Raw genomic sequence first — 20,539 nt, forward strand, 5'->3', positions numbered from 1 at the left:
ATTAGCTACTAACATTGTCCCATCTTGATCTGTGGCCCGTCCGTTATAGGTTCTACTACATGGTCAGTCCAAATAAATCACCTTATTACATCCGCTTCTTTCAAGTGGGAGCTCATTGCCCAGTTGCCTGTAGCTACTGAACGGTGCCGGCTCCATCATGACGTAGGGTTTTATCCACGCTGTCTGTCCATTTTTCCATCTCATTCAATGGTCCAATAATCGAAGAGTTTATAACCCAATAACGGTAGAAATTTTAGGGCATTCCGTCACCAAAGGTGGTCCCCATCCGGTTAATGGTTTGGATTAGCGAAATATGGGACCCACATGTAGAGAATCGGGCGCCTCGCGGAACAATACTTTTCGAATTACAAGAGATCCACATACGTTAATACTCTCAGTAGGGCCATGGTTTACTAATCCAGACGGTTGTAATGAAAGAAATAAAATAAAATAAAATAAAAGGTGGATGATAAGAGAAATCGATAATCCCAAAAATATACCATACTCCATCTCTTCTGCACCAATCTGCTTGCATTTTCCATTTGAGTGTGGACCATTGCTGCTTTTCTCATCTTAACCATCCATTTATAGTATATAAATTGAAACTTTATCCATTGAAGATTTCTTTGCATGCCCATTCACCGTGGCGAACGGTCTGGATCACGCGAACAAGAACCCCACTTGCACATCTGAAAAATCAAGAATAAACTCCCGCGGGATTAACAAACATGATAACTACACACCATCAAGGTAATAGATAGCTCGCGGCACATGTACGAGAGATCAGGACCATTCAACAGGTGAGCACATCCATAAATGATATTACAGGAAAATCTGGCCACTAAGATCCACAGATGGGACACCCCTATACCAAAAGTAAGATAATCAACGGTCGATACTCATCTCTGCGTCCAACGCTTTATGCATGGCATCTGAAGGAGGCGCCCTCTATAAATACCTTCTTCGCTCGATTCAACAGCCTCATTATCTAATTCCTTTCTCATTACACTCCTGTTACTCTGCTCTCCAATTCCTCTTCTTCCTCCAAAATTCAAGAAAACCATTCAAACGCTCTGAATCTTTTTTCCTTTCTCATGGAAAATCGTGCCTTCTTCTTCTTCTTCTTCTCGCTCTTCATCTTTTCAACAATCCCATCCCTCTCCCTCTCCCAACAGCTTCCCGCAACAGGCGAATGGCGCCTCCTGCAGAAGAGCATTGGCATCTCAGCCATGCACATGCAGCTCATCTACACCAACCAAGTCGTCATGTTCGACCGCACAGATTTCGGACCGTCCAATCTCTATTTCCCTGACGGTCGATGCCGATTGGACTCCAACGATACCGCCCTCAAGATCGACTGCACTGCCCACTCCCTCACATACGACGTTCAATCCAACATCGTTCGTCCTCTCACCGTCCAGACTGACACGTGGTGCTCATCCGGCTCCGTTCTTCCCAACGGCACCTTCGTACAGACGGGCGGATACAATGACGGGGAACGAGTGGTTCGCACATTCACCCCATGTGTGGGTGGCCCACTATTTGAAGATTGCGATTGGATCGAGAAGCCCCACTATCTTTCTGTCCGTCGTTGGTATGCCACAAATCAGATTCTGCAAGATGGACGGGTGATCATCGTAGGTGGACGTCGACAATTCAGTTATGAATTCTTTCCGAGGAACTCCTCTGAGCCGGCGAATTACTGGCTTCGGTTCTTGATAGAGACACGGGACGTCGACGAGAACAATCTTTATCCGTTCTTGCACCTGCTACCAGACGGGAGTCTATTCATCTTTGCGAATGATCGTGCCATCAGATTAGATTACATGAAAAATCGTGTGGTCAGGAAGTATCCACCTATCCCAGGTCGGGACCCACGGAATTTCCCCAGCTCTGGATCATCTGTACTGCTCCCGCTGCATCTTGATGATATCGATGGTGTCGATGGCCTGATAGCCGAGGTGATGGTATGTGGCGGGGCGCCACGTGGCGCATTCAAGCAGGCCGAGAACGGAACATTCTTGCCAGCTTTATCAAGCTGTGGACGGCTGAGAGTCACAGATCATGAGGCCCAGTGGGAAATGGAAGAAATGCCGATGGCCCGAGTGATGGGAGATATGCTGCTGCTCCCCACAGGCGATGTCTTGATCATAAATGGGGCAGCCAATGGCACATCCGGGTGGGAGCTGGCGCGAAACCCAATCACCAAACCCGTTATTTATCGTCCATCTGATACAGTGGGCCAACGGTTCCAGATCCTAAGTCCATCGCCAATCGCTAGGCTATACCATTCATCAGCTGTCGTGCTTCCTGACGGACGGATCCTCGTTGGGGGCAGCAACCCTCATATGCGTTACAACTTCACAGCTGGTGTGGATTACCCAACGGAGCTCAGCATCGAAGCGTTTTCGCCGCCCTACCTTGACATGCAATACGCTCGGTTAAGGCCACAGATCACATCCACTGTGCCCGAGCAGCTCCTATCGTATGGCCAGCCGATCACCATCAATTTTTTATTGACGTCCTACATGCCGCAATCTGGACTGTCTGTTACAATGCTGGCCCCGTCTTTCACAACGCATTCTACTGCGATGAATCAGAGATTGCTGGTGTTGAAGGTGACGCGGGTGGTGCAGGCACCGCCCTTGATGTATCAGGTGAACGCAATTGGACCGCCAACGGCTGCGATCGCACCGCCTGGTTACTACATGCTGTTTGTTGTGCATGCAGGGATTCCCAGCCCTGGAATATGGGTGAGGATGCACTGATTTTTATTCTCTTTTTTTTTTTTTGCCTCATTTTGTATTTATGGGGAATGATATTTTTCTCTCCCACAGACTTTGATGGTTCCAACCGTAAAGAGTAGCTTGATATCCAAATTACACTTGTGAGGGTTGCACTGTCACTTTTGGGGATTTAAGTATCATTTTTATTTTTGTTCATGGGAGAAACCCCATTGATTGATTTAATTGGGCTTTTTTTAAACGGTTTGTATTTTTGGGTGGCATTTTTTTTCATGCAATTTTGCATGTTATATGTTGAAAGAAATGAAATCAGAAGTTTGGATCTCTCTCTCCCTTAGTTTTCTTTAATACTCTGGCAAAGTGTGATGAATGATACGCAGGTAGCTCAAGTTTATTGAGAAATTGCATACGTGGAAACAAGTAATTAGCCTAAGCTATCCAAAATTTGGTACCAATTTAGGTGCATAATTGACAAAATATTGCTGTATATTTGTTGGACGGTTAAAAATGCAAAATATCCAATAGTTTGATTTAAAAGTAAAAAAGTGTCCATGAATCAGAGGTTTGAATTGTTAGACTAGACTAATTTTCAGCGGGTCCTACAGTTTATTTGGTTTTATTTGACTTAATACATGACAAGGGTACCATTTATAAGTTCCTTTGTATGAAGCTTACATGAGAAATAATATTGACTTCCACAAAACAGTTCATGGGGAAGGATATTAAGCACTTTATACATGTGAACTCGGTCCACCTATATAAGATCCGGAACATTCATCCAGCAGTCCCTGCCATGGATGGATAACAGCCCAAAAAAATCAAATCAACACCAAGCATTTAACTGGAAGATTTTTGAGGATTCCATGTGCGTGGCTAAAAAGAAATCAACCAACAATGTGATGGGTATCATCTTTGAGATACAACCATCTAGTGCACAGTGCAAGAGATGAACCGTGGATCTCCGATATGTGTTGCTGCATGTACAAGGACAGAATTCCTGATTTCTAAGAAAAAAGCAAAGTTGCTAAGATTCATATCCTTTCTCACAGTATAAACAGCTAGATTCAATCTAAGTAGCATGCACAAAATCACATTTTAGCTCTTTGAGACCCCCAGCATGGTTGTATCAAATGAATGTCACTCAAGCATGATAAGATACAATATTGTAAAAGGATGGAAGCAAAATACACATACATAGTATATACATATTAAACTATATTACTCTGTTTTTCAGTTCCTACAAAGATGCATGATTTTCTAAATAGTTACATATTTTACAGCTGTGGCATGGTGCCTGTTTTGGAGTGAGAACGAAACGTGGGGAGCATAGCTGCCCATGACTATTTTACAGGAACACTAAAAATAAAAAAATAAAAAAAAATAAAAAATAAAAAAAAAAAGCCATGGAAAAAAAAAAAAGCGAGCACTTTGCCAAGCCCACATGCACCTCTACACGTGGCCACATATGCCGACTTAGGGACCTGTGCATCAGGCGGACCATCCCCACTGCATAAACAGCCTAGCCCAAAATCTGGACGGTCAATTCATCAGGTATCTTTACATGTTTGAAAACAATACACAACTTCAAAAACCTACAAATGATTCATGTTCAACATATATGTGTGGCCCACCTAATGACTTGATGCACAGAATCGTGTAATTTTTAAACAGGGAGAGAAACCTGATGCATTGCTCACTCATTCATGTGTAGAAGTGACTGTGGGATTAGCAAAACTCATCAAACAAAAGCTTCACTTGTATAACTGCACATTCTTTTTACGGGTGCTGACATGCACAACATACTACTTGGGCATCACAAGGGCTTCCAGACTGTCAGCACCTCCTGAAACATCTCTACCATCAGTTCCCTATCCGCATGCATGAAGAAGCCGTTGATCTCGTCTTTAACATCATATATCTTGCCAAAGTCGAACAGATACATCAAACACCCTTTCTTCAGCTTCTCCAGCTGGTACAGCCACGCTTCCTGCAGCCTCTCAAGCACGTTGCTTGAATTGATGTCCTCCAAGAGGCTTTCCTCACAGCACTCCTTGAGGTCGGTGATATCATACTTGTTCGCCGCTCCGAGCAGTGCCAGCCGGTGCTTCCAGAACTCTTCCTGTCTGATGCCCCCGTATATGTAGCTAAGGAGTGCCATGCAGGATTCAAGAGACATGTCCTCAATGTTGATTATGGAGGACTCTTTCTCCTTGAGGTTGTGAAGAAACATGCTCTCAAAAACAGGGGAGCTCGCGGACAGAAGGGCCTTGTGGGCCCGCAGGGTGCCATCGGCTGTGTTGATGGTAACATCAGTATGGATGCCCTCATCAAGCATGCGGGATAGGCATCGGAGAGTGCTACTCATTGCTAGAGATTGCATTGGTCCTTCGTGGGGCCATATAGAAGAGGCTTCGCCGCCCTGAGTTTCAAGAGAAACACCTGAAGTTTTCTTTGAAATAAAAGCAAGAGGTTTAAGCAAGAGAATTATGTGGCTTTATTGAAACCTTCCAAACTAAGGAGAAAATGATACTATGATGCACACTACACAGTTATTACATTGAGTGGAATCCCCAAATTCACGCATCAAACGTGCCTAATGATTGGGATCATTGATCTTGTGGGTCACCATGTGGAAGGGATAGGCCAAACACTGGTGATTGGACAACTTCAACAACTCCATGTTGTTACTTTTGCCCATTGAATGTGGACCACTGCTCAATTTTGCTGTTAACCATTCTTTTTTCAGGCCACTGATCAGATGTCCACCATGGTCTGATTGCCATGCTTGGCCTATCCATGTGGTGGTCCACCAAATCAGAGGTCTGATCACCATACACAAGCACATGCACAGTACAGATGTTTCACTGGTCACTTCATGGAACTCCATGATGCACACGTCACAGTAGCATTCCTGAAATCTAAAAGATGGGCAAGGGCAATTACATTGAGTGGATAGATCTTCAGGTCTAGGAATTCTACATCAATGATGAATCGCCCATGGAAGGTAGAGTCAACAGGCCACACAAAGTCTTCACTGTTCCGGAGAAGTCTTTCATGAACTGCACAAAGCAATATTTTTTAAATGGACATCCCTACATCCATGCATAAGATAAAAGCATACTAACAGAACACTATCAGTTTTGTGCATGCTTAACGTAATTCCTGTAGATGTAATATTTCAAATAATCACTGATGGACGATCGAACAGAATTGACCATTAAAATTTTTTAATATATCAGTAAGAAACTTGTAGTGGCTTAAGGTTTGATTTTGGCAACAGATTTCCATAAACTTGTATGACCATAATCTAAGCAGGGGAAAAAAAATCTTGTTTGCATTTGCCTCATGTTAAATCATGGTAACCTAGCCACCATACGCATGAACATCCGTGCAGTACAAATAGCATACTGCCACTGACTATTTTCTTTTAACCATCAAATTAGGTGTCATGATCAACTGACTAGTGCAATTTTCAGGCAATGTTTCATCTAATGTTCCTAGCATTGCTGAAATTATAGATAATGTCGGCCAATATTATTTTTATCTGTTCACAAGAACTGTCTTTTGCTCCATAAGGTTTGATTATTAACTTCATTACAAGGATATGCACCCAAAAATATACCATCAAGAGGCATTTATTTATATGAGAACAAAGTACATTACAGACTGTGGTTGGGCACAGACCCTTAATTAGTGACTAGTGTGATTTTCAGGCTATGTTTAATCTAGTGTTCCTAGCATTACTGACATTGTTGATAATATCAGCCGATATTATTTGTATCTGTTCACAAGAATTATCTTTTACTGAATAAGGTTTGATATCGATTTGATTCTTAATTCCATTGCAAGAATATACACCAACATGCCCTGTCGAGTGGCTTTTATTGATCTGGGAACAAAGTACATTCCAGGCTGTGGTTGGGCACAGGCCCTTAATTACATTCCCTGGGGAAAACGCTTTGATTAAAAGGTAAAAACTAGAGAAAACTAGTTTGTTATATGGTACAGAATAGAGTAATGCAAATGATGTATAAAGTCCTATTCAATGGTCCTTCGTCTTTAGAGTGTCTAGATCATTAATTAGGCAGAGCATTCCGATGCTTGAAACACTCAATAGCCTTAGCATTGCATCCTATATAAGCTCCAGAAAGTTTGGAAGTTCTGGTAGCATGTTTGCCTTGCCCTGAGGCGTCCAAAAGTCCTTGGACAAAAACAAAACTAAGTCCATTCTACTGGAGAAACCAAGAGTCGATGCTCTTGACAGTTAGGAGCAGGACCACCCAAGAGTTCTATTAATCAGTCCAAACAATCAGTGAAGGTCATTGTTTTGGGTCTTTGGATAATCAACACATAGCCACCACCAGTGCCATTAACAGTAAGCGTTGGGCTGCAGCTCAGGTCCCTCAAATAGTCAACCAGGGGGTACTACTGGTGCTCAAACAGTTGGCATAGAGCCTCACCTTGTCCTGAGCATGGGCACGGGGAAAAGGAAGAGAGGGCTTTGAAAAGGATCCAAATAGTTCTTGAGCAATCTAAGGAATCAAATGGCATGAGTTGTGGGAATGAAGATTTAAAGGGGTATTTATAATGATGGGAGACCATTATTTCCCTCCCACAAGATGGTTACACAGCTATTTCACACCTAAAAGTTAGTTGGGAGGTTATGAGAGTTTTACACCATTTATAATGGTCATAAGTCCACAACCATACACATGGAGTCCCATTTATAGATGGTTAAGATTGTATAAACTGGGTACATATACTACTATTCTCCATCTACAAGAGGACCCACTATTTGGATGGTCTCGATAGCTTTGCATCATTGATACATGTGAGAAGTATGGGCCACCACCATTTTACATTAGAAAATGAACTAACAAGATTTACATTATGTTTTTATTTTTATTTTTAATTTTTTTTTAAAAAAAATTAGTATTGTGTAGCATATGCTACGACCCTTGAAGCATACGCTACAAGGGAAATGTTTTTTTTTTTTTTTTAACATGCTACGTAGCATGTAGGCTACGCTATGCTACATAGTGTATGCTACATGCTACATAGTGATGCTATTTAAAACACTGGAAGAAGCTATGGGAGAAGGAGATTAGAGACGAGTTGTCATGTCACAGCCTAGGGACTATCAATGAGGATTCGGGTCATGATTAAAGTGACATCACTTTCCCTGAAGATTATGTGATCCATGCCTCTATGCATATAGGTTGGGATAGGGAGTAAAGGTAACAACTTGAGGAGACTAGGCCGAGGTTCAAGGGTTCCAGAATTGGAGCAGCTGGGGTAAGGGCAATAGTAGATGAGGCACTGGTAGTTCAGAGATGAGAGTTTGGAGTTTATAGGGCAGGACGACATCACAGCTAAAACACTTGGGTGCAAGATCAATCCATTAAGGGTGTCACACAAAGGCAACAAATATATACGTAACAAGGGAGTGTGGGAGAGATGCGGAGCTTCATTTCGAAATGGTTTATATTGGTCAAGTGCCAGCTAATGCAATTGTCAACCCACACTTCAAGAATATAATTGAAGAAGCGCAGTGCACTACCATAGGTATGAAGCCTCCAACACCCGAGGAGATTATTGGGCATTACCTAGATCAGTTGGTGCAGGAGATGCAAGATATCATATCTTCATTGAGCCAAACTAGAAGATTAAGATTTTACAGTGACATGTGATGGGTGGACCAAGGTGTTCCAAAATGGTAACGGTTGTCATAATGGCCACCATCATTTCTGTTATGATATGGGTCGTTACGGCCCCCGTATCAGCCGTTTCGACCCATTTTTTATTTTTTGAAAAAAAAATGTTACATGACTATTGCAAGACCATTATGGTTAGTTACAAGGTCATTATGGGACCGTTACAGGGCCTTTACAACCAGTTTTTTTTTTTTTTTTCTATAACGGCCATTACGGCCGTTTCGACCCCGTAACAGGTAATGGTTATGACCGTTATCGTTACGTGACGGCCGTCATGATGCAGGACATGAAAATTAAATATGATATGCAAGATTTCAGGCTTTAGATCATACTAATTTAGAAACAATCACAAAAATTCCACATCCCACATAAAGTCAAGCATTCAGCAAGGGGAATCTATGAGGGTCCAAACCTACACATGTTAGGGTTGAATCAATTAAAAATTATAGATCAAACAATGCTTAAAGGAGAGTAGATTCATCCACACATGCAAAGGATTATTCCCCAATCCAAGGGATTCACATGTTTCAATTTGGGAAAACCTAGGATTGCAAAAGTGGAATATAACTTGGGATTTAGGATTATCTAAGGTTAGGGTTAGGGAAATAAAGCGAGAGAGGAGTGAAATAGAGGAGAAAGATGAACCCAAGATGTTCCACACGTGTAGACAGTGGTTGGGTCCAGACGCAAGTGCGTGGGATCCTTCCCGCATGTGTGTGGGGCCCACGAACCCAAAAAGGGAAAGCTTGGGTTTGGTTGGCCAGGGGTGGGCCACCCACACACCAAATCTCAGGCCGATCAGACGTCCAGTTGTTCATGGTGCTCCGCCGAAGTTTCAGCCCTCCTGCAGGGCCTGATTCTGCAAATCTGTTATAGAGGAAGGATTGGCAGCAAAGGGAGTGAATTTGGAGAGTGAATGGCTGTGAGAGATGATGAATATAGAGGATAGGAGGTGGGAGCGATTTGGGATGGATGTGGCTTTGTACCACGGTATTTAGCCCTTCGAAGAAGGGAGTGTTTCATACCCAATTAGATTTCCTTAACTCGGAGAACTAGAGAAACAGGAAAACGCAAAATTTTATTCATAATCTTCAATGAGAAAAAACCTACAAGGGGTTGCTTATTTACAAGAAAACCCTATACCCCAAAAGCCGCGCTATGTGCGCACACTATTACTTAGAGACGAAGTAACAAAAATAACAACTAATCAATGCAATCTAAATCGTTCATGATGTTCCTAATAACGATAATAACCAAAAATCCAAAGTCATAGATTATCTAGAGTAGTGTGCCACGATTATGAGATCCAGTGGTGGGATCCATATGATGATAGGTCCACTCCAAGGAACCATAGCATAGCCCTCTAACTGAGAGGCCCTCCATGGATGTCGTCATCGATCCAGATCGATGGTGGGGGGGGGGGCGTGCGCGTGCGCGTGATGTCCCCATCATGTTATGTAACTGATTTTGAATACCCTGGGGTGGACAGGCTAATCAGATTATTAATAATAAACTCCATGGTGTACCGTAAATGGAGGATGGTGTTCTTGAAGTCCATTGATGCTTCCAACAAAATTAAGGGTGCACCTTACAAATATAGACTAATAAAGGATGTGATGCAAGAGGTGCATTTGAAAAATATGGTTCAAATTGTGATGAATAATGGTTAAGCATTTGTGAAGGCTGGGAAGAAATTGATGAACAAATATATTTTGAATGATTATGGAGGTGCGGAGTCATAACAACCACAGATGTAACGATTACACAATATAATTGGATGGGCAAACTAACCTAGTTTGGAGAGGATGAGTACCATTGATACGTGAGAGGATGCTTGAGTTGGTATCATCCTACCTTGACTTGGGCACAGTAGGAGCAATAGTACTATGGCTGCCCTAGTGGGGATGGAGACAACTTTTTTTTTTTATTACGTATGGTCTCAAACCCACGATCTCAATGTTGAAACTCATTATGTCCACCATAAAAGCACGAGCTCGAACCCTGGAGACAACAACTACGAGTTGTAACTCTACATGGGTTTGAGAGAATGTGTGTGTGTGTGTGTGTGTGTGTGTGTGTGTGTGTATTTTATTCTCTTTAGTTCTTGGATTATTTTTTCTGCTCTCTTACTTACATCGTATGATATTTGAATGATATAAATTTATTTTTTATATAATTTATTGCTTTTGTCCGACAGTTCATGATTTATGCCCCTATAAAATGGAAACCTATTAAGTATGCCTATTTTGTAATATTTTGAGTCCTAAGTGTGTAAACCTAGGTCTTTTAACATCTCGTAAATTTTCACTAAAAATTCAACTTTTTTTAACAATGTTTCCATCATACAAGAATACTTTTCCCCATATTTGCGATATTGTAAACAATATTGATACATGCTTCCTTATCCCAAGTCACCGATACCCATAACGATAATGGTCCTCTAAACATCGGTTCCATCAACAATGTGGCTTATAACTCAGACAATATGGATCATAGTTTTTAAAGGTGGGAACCGCATGCCTCATGGCATGCGCCTCAATGCAAGTTGAAAGAAAGGCCTTGAGGTTAAATCCGGCTAGATCGAAGACCACAAGCCCCGTATCTAATTGGGTCTCGCTGGTTGTTTTAAATATTCTCTTTTAGAAAACTCAGCCCCACAAGGGTGGGTGTGGTGCTCCAGGACCAGTAGTTTTGTGGTTGTTGAGTTTGGGGTCTCATTGACATTAGAGACTCCAATTGAGCTGAGGCTATTGTGTCGCAGGCAAGGTATTCAAAATCAGTTATGTAATGGTAACGGTCATAACCGCTATGCATTACAGGGTCGAAACGATCGTTACAGAAAAAACAAGCCGTAACGGACCTGTAACGGCCCCATAACGGTCCTGTAACGGCTTTTTCAAAAAATAAAAAACGGCCATAACCGCTGTTACAGCCCTTATCATAACAGAAACGGTGGTGGCCGTTACAACCACCATTACCGTTTTGGAACACCTTGGTCGCAGGCTATTGAGCTTGCCATGTATTTAGATCTTTTGGCTATTTTTAAGGGTGACTTGTCTAATGCCATCTCTGGAGGATGGTTGACTTGATGGAGGAAGTGGGGAGTCTATGCTCTAATAGTGGTGTCCTTCACTAAGATTAATAGGGATGCAAATGATGTAACTGTTTTGATTTGCAACCCCCAGGATTGGAAACCCCCTAGATTGGTAATCCTCTCGGTGTGTTTGGTACCCTTGAGTGTGAATCAACTTTAATTCAAAAATACCTATACATGGTATATTCACGGGGTTTTGAATTTAATTACTAAATCAAATTTAAAATCCCCAATTAGTGAGATATATAATTTTTGACACTATGGTTGTGATAAGCCCACTAAAATATATGTTTTGCCTAAAAGTGATGAAATTCCAAGTCTCAGATGGACCGCAAGCACAAGATCATGTCTGAGTGACTAACCAACGATTTTTAATCGTTGATTGATATGGACAATGTTTGGACGGTGCTAGACAATATTTGGACGGTGCTGATCTACATGAACAATGTTTGGACGGTGCTGATCATCGTTAGTGGGCCATGTGCCTAGTAGAATGATAGTGTACAGTGACATACATTTATGCCTGCAACTATTCAAATGATTTTAGGTGTAATCCAAGCTCTCACCTTGGATTACAAACCCCCTCAAAGAGGGGATTGGAAACCCCCTGGATTGGCAATCCCCAGTTGCTTTATCCCGCCAAACAACCAAGGTGGGGAGTCTATGCTCTAATAGTGGTGTCCTTCACTAAGATTAATAGGGATGCAAATGATGTAACTGTTTTCTGGCAAAATATGAGGTAACATTTGTGAATATCATGTATATGAGTTACTAGAATACTCTATACATGGTATGAAACATTCTCCAAATTCTTGAGTTTACAACATTGGATGTTCTTTTTGTGTGTGCGTGTGTGTGTAGAGAGAGAGAGAGAGAGAGAGAGAGAGAGACTCGATGTTGTTCCCAAGGCTCATATGGCACCCTCAGCCTCCAAGCATAAGCCTTACATAAGTAAACCTCATATTATTTTGGCAAGTTGGACTCACTTTTATATGCCAGTGTGACATGCCAGCTAGTTCTCGACTCAAGTAAAGGTGGGCTTATGTCAAGTAGGTAGCTGTTTAGTCACCTTTTCCAAGCAATCATGAGACACCCAAGTAGTTGGGACAACTAGACAATACTAGTGATTATGGTGATGATGATTTATTTTACTTTTTTCCCTCTTTCCCATGTAAGGGTGGCAATGGGTAACATTGGTTGTGGGTGATCTATATTGGTGGCAGCACCAACTATGAGAGTGTCTCTATGTAGTTTCATGTTTATTTAAGCCCCACCACATTTGCAAGTTATGGTGATGTGAGCCGCATTGGGCAAACTAAGACCAGTCAATGACTTGTTTGGACAACACTTCCAAATTCATTGAGCAAATACCAATGCAATGCTTTCCGTATCGTTATCACGTACTGTATTGCACCCTTGGGATACAGATATACATCGGTTATCGCATGTCGTATATCGGTTGTATCACGTAATTTATTGCTGTTCTTGGGAAACATGGGTAAACATTGGGAAATTAGTTGAATTTTTCAATGAAACTTCAAAGATTGTTAAAAAAGACACCAATACACACTTTGAAAAAAAAAAATACAAAAAACAAGTGCACATAATAGATTTCCATTTTATAGGATCCTAATTTATGCGTTGTCAAATTGAACTGATGCAACTATATTCAAAGTCAATTCATAAATATTATAAATGTAAGAAGAAAAGTATGGAAACACAATCATTACATTCAAAAGCAAAAGAAGCAAAACCCTAGAAATATACCAGTGGATTTCGAATATATATATAACAATATTAAAAAGTTTTAATTATTTTTTTTTCCCGAAAAATCTCCAAATTGCCAAGAATATGTAGATTAGGTTATATACATCTTTGATTCGTGTGTGGACATTAAGATTGCAACCAATTTGGAAAATTTTCAAAATTTCTCCAATTTTCTGCAAGTTTGCCCATGTTCCCAAAATCTCAAAATCAAAGCTCTGAATCCACAAATTTTCATGCGAAACATGAAGAATCATGGATTTCTTACCATTTGACACTATTTACAATATATAAAAATGAAAAAAAAAAAAAGGTCAAAGCAAAAAAATATGCACATTTTAGAATCCAGCCCTAAGAAGCTTTTGATCACAATTTTGGAAAATTTTCAAAAAAATAAAATTAAAAATTAAAAAAATAAAAAATTCCAACAAACTAGAGTGGATTGGTTGAAACCACCCTACAATGTACTAGGAAGATTTTTACTTTTTATTTTTGTTAAAAAAAATCGATTTTTGTGAATTTTTTAGGATTTTCCAGACAAAACAGCGTCGGTTTCCTTTTATCCCTTTCGATATTGCACTTGGTATCACTATATTACACGATACATTAAGAATTTATAAAGGGGGAGTGTGCATATATTGCACAATATTGCAATATCGTGCAATATATTGCACAATACCATGAAAAATGCGTATTAAAGCTTGGTTTTGTATCGCCAAGCTGAGATAACAGATATCTCGTGGAATTTATAGGTGATATCGCAAGATACTAAAAACACTAGCAAATACCACAACAATCAAATTATTCTAACCATACAATCGATGGACAATAAAATGGATGCTTAAGTTACTTAATAGAAAATAGGAGCGATCATTGATCCAAATCATCCATCTGGAGGCTCCTAACCATCCAATCGTGGCCTAGAAAATGAAAAGCTATAAAAATAAGGCCAAGAAGACCAACATTTGGATGAATATGGTCATTTGATTGGCATGCTATTTGCATGGCAGCCCATGAAGTGAGGGACAGACTGAATGAACTGTCCAGTTCAATTAAGTAGGTTGTCCATCTGTGTCCTAATGTAACTCAATGCATTATAATATTTTGTGCTATAGGAGCACTCAGTTATAAGTACTTAATATGTAATTTCATAATATAGATGCAACTATTTGTAACACAAATCAATCAATTATATTTCATAGATGGTGCAGGCTAACTCTCCTTGCATGCCTCCTACATGCAATACTTCATTATGTACAATTTACTTTTTTACAATTTACTTTGAGCTCTTTTCATTTTTACTAATTTTTTTCTTTTAAACATTTTTTAACTTATTTTTTGAAGCTTGCAACTTGGTACACCTTGAGGCCACAACTAACGTCATGGGGCTCAATTGCCCCAACCATACTCCTGCAAGGGACTAATGGAACTGGCATCAACATATCAGGTCAAGCAGAGTTTGCCATCTAAGAGTTGATAAAAGCATTAAGACATCAATCATCCTTGGATTGGGCTTTTACACTGCAGCATTTCTTGCAGGTTGTGCAAAGCTCTCAGTTCATACCAGGAGACTTTGCACGATGTAACTTGAGTCTGAGGTTTATGAATATTGATATTGGGAGCTGTATCTGCTGGCCACAAAACCGATAAGGCATGGGGCACATCAAACCATATCAGATGATACAGATTACAAACCCATATTGGCCAATTTCTATTTTTGGATTTTGGCCCATAATTTTGAAAATTATCAGGAAGATAGGAGAAAATGTGGGCATTGACATTGCTTGATATTTCAAATACAATAATGTGCTTTTAGGGGCCAAATTTGTTTTTATTTTTTAAATCTGTCAATCATTTTTGTTAAAGAAACAATAAGAAACCATACAAAATCCATTAAGGCAATGGATAAGAGTCCACTATATAAAGAGAAGACTTAGAGGCCACATCTGAAATCTTTCACAAGGAGCTAAATCAGTGTAGTATGTTCAACTAGGTTTTTAAAAAATGACGATTATAGGGCCTTTATGCATAATTCAAGATGTGTATTGTTTAAACATGCCAAATTTGACTAGGGAAACCATGGTTCAAAGATTTAGACTCTGGAAAGGTTGTGACCCAATATTGATTGGCATCATCATCATCATCCAAGCCTTATTCCAACCAATTAGCAACAGCTACACGAATCCTGTTATGCCATTCCACTCTGTCAGGAACCATATCAGCCAAAATTGATTGGATGTAACCCTTCAAAAAAAAATTGATTGGAGGTCCAAATAATCTCGACACATCAATGATCCCAGCCATCCAATTTTTGGTCTTTTTTTTTTTCAGATTGCTGCCCTTTTTCCCCTTAACTATGCCATGTTCTAGACCATTAAAAGGGCTGATGCAGTCTATTTAAGGGGTTTTTTAAATATTAGAATGGGTTAACTTTTTTCAGTAAGAAACTTAAAAGTAAATATAAATAGCATACTGTGAATTCGATATTCAAATTTGTGTCGTCCTGGATCTGAGGAATGGAGATGCCAAGGACCCCAGCATCCTTCAACATCTGTATCTGAATATCATAGCTCTATATAGCTGAAGGTCGTCAGGTCATCCTCTTTTCTAGGCATATCCTACCACTTTCTCCTTCCAGTTAAGTATTTCATCCAGCATTTGCACCTATAATTGCTCTTAGTTCTCATTGTGCGTTTATCAATGGTTTTTCTACTTTGTCAGATTCAAAACCAGAAGATTCACATTCAAAAGGTGCTGAATGTTTAAGCACAGGGCCGCTAATTTGATCACAGAAATGCCACACGGACACTGTTTTCCAAAGGGTTGATGATTGATCTATAAGATTTGAAGAGATTTTATCCAACTGTCTGGAAAAACTGAAAATCATACCGTTTCTTGAGCCAGTTGCCAAGATTAAACACAATGTCCAGGTCAATTACTCCACTAGCCAAGATAAACATTCACAACATGAATATTTTTATAGTGCTGACCAAGAAAGCCCCTCATCGCCGTCCCCATTAATCAAATAGATGTGCAAAAAGGCCAACTGCCTAGAACCTAACATTTAATCTGTTGTCTAAGAAAACAAAATATAGACCCCAGAGCAGTCTGTGTGGTTCAAGAAATCCCATGAGAACAAAAAGGCAGGGTTCGAACTGTCTAACTTGGAGCATCCTTTATTCACAATGATTTCAGTCACAACAAAGATTATGCACATCAACAACAACTAACTTTTGGGAACAGATGACAAGACCTGCTAAAAGAATAGTCCTCGACAGAATTTTACGAGACTGGATTACAGGTCTTGGATTCCCCATCACAGTAGTGAAGGTGACTCACCCACACGTACAGGCTTAGTGCTATGACATATGCATTTGTAGGTTCTGGGCAACTACCTGGTGGCTTAGTCCAGGATGACCCAGATGACCACCTGCGAAATAAGAAATCTAGCTCTAGGGCCCATTTGGTTGCAAGGAAAGATGTATTCAAGACAGATTGTCTTGATCATGCTATCTTGGATGGGCTATCTAGGTCATGATGTCATGAACAAGCTATTTTGTTCATTGTTTGTCAAACACCTTCGAACAGGGGAATGAAGATAGATCACAGTACCTGTGGCATATGTAAGGAGCTTAAAGATGGATGGTCATACATTTAGCAGTTATCACACATGAGCACATATGACATGTGCCACATAGGAGTGCTTGAACATGAATGGTGGCACATTTGGGACACGTGACGCATGCGAACAGAACATTGTTTTCCCACACGTGCATCATGGTAGGTATTTAGCTTCCCTCATCCATCTTCCAACTTGTTTCAAGAAATCCTTGCTAATAATCAAGTTTTAGGAATAGGTTGTCCTTTATTTTCTTGGTTCCTGTGCATAAATAGGTTAGACAAACCATGTACAAGTTGTTTGCCTTACACGGCATACGAAAATGTAACTTTTCTTGCATCTAAATGGCCCCTTGTCACTTTCATCACATGATTTTATATACGAATATATGATGCATGAAACATAACAATAGTTTTTTTTTTTCTTTTTCTTTTTCTTTTTCTTTTTTTTGCCCTAAGCATAAACAATAGTTGTACCCTATGTAACTTGGACATCAGAACTGGTTAGTATCAGACAAAGATACAATGTGTCTAACTTGGACATCAGAACTGGTTAGTATCAGACAAAGATACAATGTGTTAGACTCTCAGGCACAGTTGCTTTTAAAAGTCGGACTGCCAAGTGCCAACGCAAGCACACTTATATAAAATAATAAGAATACTATAATTTAATAGTATGATGTGATTATTTTAACTGCATTTCCTAGCCTTTTCCCTAGATGACAATCAAGGTGCCTAGGCGATCATGTAGAAGACTGGGGTGGGGTATCTAGGCTATTAAACACAATAGAAACATACGAATGACACAAACAAAACATTTATGCCGAACAAAATGAAGAAGAAGAAGATTGCACAGGAAGCAAAGAAACAAGAAGGCAACTTCTACATACATTTAATTGAAGAAAATAAAATAAACTCAAGAATAGTAGTACATCACATACTCTGTTTTCTCTTCATTTCTTATGCAGGCAAACCACTCAAATCCTAACACATCCTCGTTCCTCAAATGCTCCCTTATTTAAGATACTCAAAATGACTTGCAAAGCATTTTGCAGCCCAACTTACCAGTTACTCAGGATATTCCTTTCTTCAGCAAAAAAAAGAAAAAAGAAAAAAAAGTCTTAATCCTTCTTAGTCTCACTTAAATGTTAATTTCAACTTACTTCAACTTAGCCTAAAGCAATAAACCACTGCAAACATGCAGACAGCTTATCTGTTTCAACTTAAATTCTAATGACTAACTTGACAATGGATTCTCAAATTCGTGATTATCAAAATGCTATACAGAGCTAAAAGATACCATTTCATGGAAATGAGCAAAACACATATAAGCAGTCAAGCACTCTAACACTTAGAAGGAAGTTGATATGTTCATCAAACTAGTTATTAGAGAGATTCCAAGCATAAATATCCAAAGTTGGGAATAATAGATACCCATTTTCTTGGTTGAAGAGGAGCATTGAGTGTTAAGCATTTATGGAGTAGCTTAATTGTAACTTGCTCATTTGTCATAAATTATTCATTTCTTTCTTGTTTCTTCTAGTCTAATGTATACAAAAACAGTTACATAATGGTAACAAAATGGGCCCTAACGCAATATAGGTTCATAATGGCCCATTTTAAAGCTATTTTCAAAGAATCGAAGATCCGGAGCCGAATTTGGAAAAATGGAAAGAACAGGTACAATTTCTTTTTCTTGCTGCAAACATACTAGTTCAACATTAAATTACCAAATCAATTAAATCTTGCTAGATTTATGTTCGAATTGGCCGCGTTTGTATATTTTCCATTAAATTAAGAATCATAAGCAAGCCAAGATGAGCTCCATCAAATTAAAGGATCAGATCATTGATTGGACCAACTTTATACAAATGATCCCAGACGTCCTTTTCAAGTGTTAATGATCGGATGGTCAGAGCCATCTGACAAGTTTGACTTTTAAAGGGTAAGGTAAAGAGAACGTACTCTACCTATTGGACGGTCCAGATCAATCGATTGAACCGTCCAAGTACCTCAATACAGCTAGGAGCACCATAACTTACAGTGGTCCTACAGCACTGGATTATTTCTCAAAAAAAAAAAAATTTATTCTCAGTTTCAGCTCCGCATACCGGGGGAGATGTACGGACGCCGGTTGGCGCCGATGTTGGAGACGCGGAGGATGAACTTGGCAATCGGAGGCTGATCTTTGGAAACGCGGCCTGGCTCGGGAAAGAGACGAACGTACATATACCGGTTCTTCTCGATTGATAGATGCCTGGAAAAGAAAAGAAAATGAGATATGGAAGTAGGTGAGGGAGGCTTTGGAGGACTGGAGAGCACCGAATCGGGTATCTCGCGGGGAGTTATGAAGGATTACCAGTTCCAAATTCCGACCTTGAAGGAATCGGATCGTCGATAAGAGCAAGGCCCAAAACTCTCGATTCTCCACTGAGCGAGTCGGGAAATCGTCTCCACCTTCGAATCGCTCGCCATCTCTTTCTCTGTCACTCTGTTGAGAAAGCTGTAGGATAGGTGGTATACTTCCGTGGATTATTTGATGCTCTGGTTGCGTATGACGCTTGATATGCGGGCGCTTAGAATTGTACACGTGGCTCGCATTAACTAAAATTTCCAAATTCTGTTACCCAGTGTCGTGTCGCTGAGCCACAGGCTAATAGTTAAATGGGTTTAACTATTCTGAGACGCTTGTCTGCTCAAACAGAGCAGTTGGATTTTTATTTTTTTTTATTTTTAACCGTCCCTTAAATGTCCACCAATCTGACAGTCAGGTAATCGAAATAGTCTTAATTTTTGGACAATGGTTTATCTAAACTGGGACCCATACCTTGGACAGTTTAATTATGTGCCACGTATGTAATGTCTAAGTAATCTCTTAAGTGCCTGTGTATTGTCCATCACAGTCTGCCAGTGTATGGAAGGTTTTTTCTTTTTGCTCGTGCGGAAGGAGATGTTCGACACTAAGAGAGATTTTTAAAGGGAATTTTTACCGCGAATTCTCCGAGATTTTACAAATAATGACTCCACGAGTTGAAATTACAGAGTGTTTTTTTTTAGAGAGAATATTACAAAAATGCCATCATCTAACATTTTTCTTCTAAAAAGGTAAGGGCAGGCCAGATTGTGGGTCCACATGGTATATGTGAAACATCCAAACCATTCAACGTATAACCAGCTATGGTGGTCAAAAACAAGTAATCGGATCACATGATCAAATGGGCTGAAATTGAATTTGAAAGTTTTGAGTAGTATTCAGTACTTTTTATGGATTGCCTAACTTTATGATTAGATGCTGCCTAGTTTTAGTTCATGCATGGGCTGACAGTTGGATGTTAGATTGAAACCACATGGGTATACAGTTCTTAAATCCCATTTTGTAAAGAAAATATAAAGGCATGTATTGTAAATTCACCTCTTGGAAAAGCATTCCTTAATATTTAAGGTTTCTATTACAATAGCCTTCTAGCATGATGTGGTCACAGTGTTGGTATGTTCTTTACAAACTTAAGTTTATTTAGCCCTTTGGATATATTTTTATTTTTCTGATGATTAAAATGCCATTTATCACAGCGCTCCTTGTATGGCGAACTCTTGTCTCGAAAGGA

At 39.8% G+C, this 20,539-nt stretch overlaps 2 protein-coding genes across 3 annotated transcripts; one reads left to right on the forward strand and one right to left on the reverse strand.

The window, feature by feature from the left end:
* The first annotated feature begins 942 nt into the window (after window positions 1–942).
* Window positions 943–3,817, forward strand: LOC131234443 (aldehyde oxidase GLOX-like). Its single transcript, XM_058231326.1, has one exon. It carries the CDS (start codon window positions 1,095–1,097, stop codon window positions 2,766–2,768), a length of 1,674 nt encoding a protein of 557 aa, XP_058087309.1. The 5' UTR covers window positions 943–1,094; the 3' UTR covers window positions 2,769–3,817.
* A 103-nt stretch (window positions 3,818–3,920) lies between these two features.
* Window positions 3,921–19,461, reverse strand: LOC131234444 (BTB/POZ domain-containing protein At1g21780). 2 transcript variants are annotated; one of them, XM_058231327.1, is made up of 4 exons: window positions 19,294–19,461; window positions 19,046–19,191; window positions 5,688–5,803; window positions 3,921–5,193 (listed from the first exon to the last, which is right to left on the reverse strand). In XM_058231327.1, the coding sequence occupies exons 1-4, from the start codon at window positions 19,407–19,409 to the stop codon at window positions 4,558–4,560; spliced, it is 1,014 nt and encodes a 337-aa protein (XP_058087310.1). In that variant the 5' UTR covers window positions 19,410–19,461; the 3' UTR covers window positions 3,921–4,557. The 2 variants fall into 2 exon arrangements, with proteins under 2 accessions (XP_058087310.1, XP_058087311.1); XM_058231328.1 differs by having other exon boundaries at window positions 3,921–5,163; window positions 19,294–19,460.
* Between the last annotated feature and the right edge of the window lie 1,078 nt (window positions 19,462–20,539).

The sequence above is a fragment of the Magnolia sinica genome, chromosome 19, assembly GCF_029962835.1.
Source record: "Magnolia sinica isolate HGM2019 chromosome 19, MsV1, whole genome shotgun sequence".
NCBI classification, from domain to species: domain Eukaryota; kingdom Viridiplantae; phylum Streptophyta; class Magnoliopsida; order Magnoliales; family Magnoliaceae; genus Magnolia; species Magnolia sinica.